The sequence below is a fragment of the Myotis yumanensis genome, unplaced genomic scaffold (genome assembly GCF_028538775.1).
Source record: "Myotis yumanensis isolate MYYU_CA2020_CCGP unplaced genomic scaffold, mMyoYum1.0.hap1 SCAF_16, whole genome shotgun sequence".
Lineage (NCBI taxonomy): Eukaryota > Metazoa > Chordata > Mammalia > Chiroptera > Vespertilionidae > Myotis > Myotis yumanensis.
The window spans coordinates 45,752,662-45,758,661 of record NW_027223767.1 but is presented as its reverse complement, the minus strand read 5'-3'; the positions used below and the strand labels follow the sequence as shown (position 1 = coordinate 45,758,661).

General features: G+C 41.2%; 1 protein-coding gene across 1 annotated transcript; it reads left to right on the top strand.

Moving 5' to 3' along the window:
- Positions 1 to 4,817: 4,817 nt before the first annotated feature.
- LOC138994605 (keratin-associated protein 4-11-like) lies at positions 4,818 to 5,276 on the top strand. Its single transcript, XM_070394621.1, has one exon. It carries the CDS (start codon positions 4,818 to 4,820, stop codon positions 5,274 to 5,276), a length of 459 nt encoding a protein of 152 aa, XP_070250722.1.
- Positions 5,277 to 6,000: the final 724 nt, after the last annotated feature.

Sequence of the window (6,000 nt, the reverse complement as noted above, 5' to 3'; positions counted from 1 at the left end):
CAAGAAACACCAACATTTATAATTTGAAAACGGAGCGACAGCAACCACAAGGAATCAGAAAGGACTAGCCAGAGAAGTGAGAAGACAACTAGTAGCGTGCAGGGTTCAAAAGACAGCGGCCACTAGAAAAGTTAAAGGGCAGGATTCCACGTCCAGCTATGACAAAGCAGCTAGTATCACACAAATCGCTCAATGAAACTTACTATGAGAATTGGAGAAAATTGAGAAACAATTGTTCTAAAGCATTGGAAACTGACCTATGTAGGCAGGATTGAGGGCCCAAGGTCTAAGTCAATGAAATCATTTCTGGTGGAAGATAAATCACCTTAAGCCTCTGAAGTGTTTCATGTTCAATGTCTGGCATTCAATTTGAAAAATTACGAGATTTGCCAGAACATAAAGGACCAAATGACGAAAAACAGGGCAAAAGGCAAAGAAAAGATAATAGAAATAGATTCAAAGGTGATACTTATATAGGTGTTAAAAACTACATTTAGGGTAACTATGATTGATATGTTTGAAATAATAAATAAAAATAATAAATTTCATCAGAGAACTGGAATCTGTAAAATTAATAAATAAGATAAATGAAAGTCCAGTGGAAATCCTAGAACTAAAAAACTCAAAAACTGAAATTCAGAATTCAATAAATGGTTAGACGGAATAGATTAGATTGAGCAGGTCAGACAGAATAGAAGAGAGAAAGAGCAAACCGGAAGCAGAAAATATTCACACTGAAGTACAGAAAGAAAAAAGGTAAAAGGTACAGACAGGAACATGAGACAGTGGAGTACAAGGGAAAGGTCTGAGCTATGTGTAAGCCGGGGTCCCAGGAAGAGAGAACGGGGCAGAATCTCTGAATGAAGAGACAGTGATGGGCAATTTGACAAAACCGTTGAAACACTTCAAGCCACAGATTCAAGACCCTCTTTGAACCCTAATGTTCGTATAGTCTCCTTCAGATCTTCAATTATCTAAATTCTTGGGGGTTATAGTATTTCCTTTTCCTGCATCTACTGTGCTACTTATGGTGGGTTATTTTCTGTGTATTTCATAATGCCCTATGGACATTACATACAGTCTCTGCGTGGTTTCTTAGAGGGTTATCTGTTCTGTGGTTAATGCTTTTTCAAGTTGTACTTTTATGGGGGTAATTTCTGTGTGCTGTGATTTTTACTTGTGTTTCTGATGAGTCCAAGGACACTCGCTATTTTGCAATAGTCAGTTCTTCTCCTTGAGGTTCCTCACTATGCATATAGTGTAAAACAGAAAGCTTGGTGACGTTTCCGTGGTTGAGATGTTCATGGGAGCCTTGATTACCACTTACAATCCCTTGTGGGCGGACTAAGTTTTTCTTGTCTCCATCTTACTTACAAGGGAAGAATGCAAACTTTATTCTGAATCTGGCCTTGTGACAGCCTGAGGTAGCATTTCTGGCATCATCCTGGGTTTTGACTACCAGCCCCCAATTCTGAGAGCCTGTAACGAGATCCTAATCCTCCAAAGGCCACAGGACATCAGCTACTGTTTGCAGTTTGAGTTCCCTTTTTGTAACTGGAAAGTGAGAACCTTTCTTCTCTTTAAGTTCAGCTATGTAACTGAAATATTTTAAAAATATTTTTAAAGCATTTCTATTCGCTTGTACCAGAAAGTAGACCTGTACATAGCAGCTTATTCAGCCACGCTGCCAGAAGTCCTATATGATCAGGGACCCAAGAAAAAGAAAGTTTACTGCATTGGTTAGAAATATAGGGTTGTCCCAAAATTCACGCAAGATTTGAATTTTGCGTGAGCATTAACAACAACAACAAAAAAAAATAAAAGCCTAATTTTACTTGGTTTATTGAATCAGATTCTAATATCTGTTGCCCTTTGATTTCAATCCCTTCAATTTGATAAGCATTACCAAATAACAATTATGGCCCAGGAGCAGGGACAATGAAGACCAATAAAGACCACGGCTTTGTGTATGTGCCAGCAAAGCTGTCAAGGCCATTTACCCGATGTGCTATTTTATACATAACCCTAAACTGTATACTTTATGAATCAATAAAAAATGTACAATTTTTAATTATAAACCTGTGTTTTCTATCAAAATTACTTCTTGCGTGAATTTTGGGACACCCTATATAAGAAAGGGATCTTGGAGTAGAGGCTCCTAAAAAGTAAACTGTATCAAATACTTTCGTATTTCCCCCCCAGACACAGAGTACTTATTTTTAATACACTAATAATGCAGAAAAAACGATTTTCAATCCCAATCCCCTTTGATACTTTTTAACTTTTTATTTTTGAATTTTTTCAAATATACAGAGCTGTGCCAAATAACTCTTTGATACCATTAGCCTTTACCCTGATTCAACCTTTTGCCACATTTTTTCTCTCTCCTAGAGAGAGAGATGAGTAGGCAGGTAAGTAGACAGACAGATAATGATCTGCTTAGATACAGATAGATTTATATCCTAAGACTAAGAACATTTTCTTGCATAACCACAGTACAGTTAGCAAATTAAATGTTGATACCTTACTATTACCTAACATATGTCTAACATCTAAATGACACTGTCAGTTTGTGCCATATTAACAATGCTAATGTTGATCCCGTGCTGAAGGTTATGCTCTCAAGTTTCTCCACAGTACAGCTAGTATGTCTTCCTTTGAAATTAATAAATAATGGTTGGAGAACTATTTTGAAAGTGTGCAAATAGCCTATTACCTGTCAAGCTTTTACCCAACAGTTATAGCATCCATTGATAATATTTACTGGAATCAAGCTTTATTATGAGGGTTGTAAATGATGATTTGGTAACTTTGTTTTTATTCTTCTACATTTATTAGTTGATATTCTACTATCATAGATAGTTGTCTCATCTACCTTTTAAAAATATTTTTTATTTAATTAGTCTCACTATGGAGTCATAGATTTTATTTTATTTAACGAGTTAAAATCCATTACTGCCATTATTCATTTTGGTGCTTACACTGCTCCATATTGAGTGAGAGTATCTTTTAATGTTTAAAAACCATGAGTCATTGGCAACGGTTTCCAATTGAATGCAGGAAGTAGTACTTGGTACATATTTTGGGGCAGCCAGAGAGTCCACTATCTAATGAGCATTTATGTCTCACAGATAGGTTCTGTCTTCCTCATTGCACACAGGTAACTCACAAAGGTGAGCCTTTTTCTTTCTATTCCCTACTGTAATTCTGCCTCTCTTTTAACATCAAAGAGATCTCAGCATAATGAGAATAATTGATCCAAACAGCATCATGGAATGATATACAGATCACAGGTGACTGAATCATGTGATGGCCCTTCTTGACCAACAAGAAAGTAGGAAAGATGATTCTGAGAAAGACCAGATTGGAAAATCTTAACACATCAGAAAAAAGAAATCATATTTTTCTTCATCTTAAAAATCTTTAACCAGAAAAACATGATGCTCTAATTTTAGACTAATATTTATTTAGAAAAATAAACTAGGAAATGGTCCAGGACCTGGACACAGCACCTCGGCATAGTATGAAAGAGGACATACAGCAGAGGGACTTCAAATTCACTCAGCTCACTCTCCTACCAATATCAAAGCCTCCTCCTCTGACACCATGGTCAGCTCCTGTGTGGCTCTGGCTGCTCTGACCAGGGCTGTGGCCAAGGCTGCTGCCAGACCACCTGCTGCAGGACCACCTGCTGCCGCCCCAGCTGCTGTGTGTTCACCTGCTGCTGCTCCTTGTGCTGTGGCTTCAGCCGCTGTCCCCGCTGCTGTTGCCCCTGCTGCTGCCTCCACTCAGTCTGTGGCCAGGTCTCCTTGCTATTGCCCCACCTGTGTCATCTCCACCTGCCCCACCCCCTGAGCTGTGCCTCCTCTAGCTGTTGAGCCCCTTGCTCTGTAACCACCGTCTCCATTTACCTCTGTCCTCACAGATGCAGACCCTCCTTTAGTGTGGACCGTGAGGGCACATGGAGTGGGGCTGATGTCGCTCAACTGAACTGGGCCTCATAATTCCAATGAGGCACCAGGTCCTGGGATTGAAGATGGATATGGCCTGGAGCTGCTGGCTATTGTCAAATCTTCCTGAGAAAAGTGGAAGCGTGCCTGTTTTTACATAGTCTCACTATCAGAGAATGTTGTCAAATTTTGAATTTTTGACAATCTAACAGGTGAGAGGTGGTCTGCCATATTTTCAAACTGTTTTAAATCAAATAGATTCAATAAGAAAAAACAGATAGGAACTTTGCTTCGATCCTTCATACCTCACTGACAATCCGGGAAATGCACAGGAATCACAGTATTCTTAATTGCAGACAAGTAAATGCCCCCCCACCCCTTTCCAAGATGGGTCCTCCACCCACTTTACTACCAGTACCTGATATGACTTACTCTTTGACAGCAGAGATTTAGCACCATAAACCCATTCTCAACATACTATTCTGGAGTCAAATAGGGAAATGAAAAATTAACTCTTGCAAAATCCAATGAAGTGGTGTCATGTAATGGGTCTTCTTGAGAAAACACATGGGACAGAGAAATATGGGCGCTGATTCACCTGCATTAACCAAACTGGACAGCTCATTATACTACAGGAAAAGGAAATGGTGCCGTTCTATGAATAGGAACATTTACCAGATTAAACACAATTATCTAATTTACTAAAACTAACTGATTTTCAACGAGGATAAACAAGAACAAGAAGGGTCCTGCACATGGTCACCGCAGCCCTCAGCAGGGTATAAAAGCAACAGAGGGCAAGGAGAGATCTCACTCAAGAACCTCACTCTCCTGGAAACTCACCCAGAACCTCCACCCTCCAACACCATGTCCTGTTGTGGCTCCGTCTGCTCTGACCAGGGCTGTGGCCAACGCTGCTGCCAGACCACCTGCTGCCGCCCCAGCTGCTGTGGTTCCTGCTGCTGCCGCCCCAGCTGCTGCATTTCTAGCTGCTGCCGCCCCTCCTGCTGTGGCTCCAGCTGCTGTGGCTCCAGCTGCTGCCGCCCCTCCTGTTGCATCTCCAGCTGCTGCCGCCCCTCCTGCTGTGGTTCTAGCTGCTGTGGCTCCAGCTGCTGTCGCCCCTCCTGTTGCATCTCCAGCTGCTGCCGCCCCTCTTGCTGTGGCTCTAGCTGCTGTGGCTCCAGCTGCTGCCGGCCCTCCTGCTGCCCCTGCTGCTGCCTCCGCCCAGTCTGTGGCCAGGTGTCCTGCTGCACCAATTGCTATCGCCCCACCTGTGTTATCTCCACCTGCCCCCGCCCCATGTGCTGTGCCGTCTCTGACTGCTGAATCTCTGCTTTGAACACACCACTTTCTCTTTGCCTCCCTCCCCAGAGATGCAGACTCTGCTTTTCAAAAAATGTGTAACTGATCTCTTGGATCCTGTAGCAAACCCCAGCCCTACTGATTCTCTGTTTATATCCTAACTTCCATCCAAACTTCCTTCCTTCTTTCAGAACCTTCTAATAAATTAAATTCCCCCAACAACTCTCCCTTTATCTCCAAGACATCCATTCTTCGTGCTTAAGGAATTTGAAGATTGTCTCCATCACTTGTGGGGCCACAGATTCTAAGTCCTCTGACATGGAAGTCCAGTGAACCCTTTTTCTTGTACTCCTTTGCAAAGATTTTCTTATACCGAAATAAACCTCTTTGTTCTGGGCACTGAAAATTAAATGTGATTTTAGTCTCTTTTTTTTAAAAGGTTTTATATGTGGGTCCTGGGTAATTGTAGTTTGCCTGTATCTGTTGGACAGACAGCAGAGACTAGTCAACCTCCAACAGAGGTCAAATGTCATTGGTCACCAGTTTTCTCTAGAGACCTTTTAGTCTTAGGCAAATCAACTAATCATTTGCTGGTCTTTAGGGGAGAAAATGCAACTGAAGTCATGGTGCACCCATGACTATAATAAGAAAGTTTTACAAAGATTGAATGTATTAAAAATTAAAAACAAATCTTTTACAAAGGTTGAATATAAAACATGATCTTTTAAAACACCATCTTTCAGAGTTC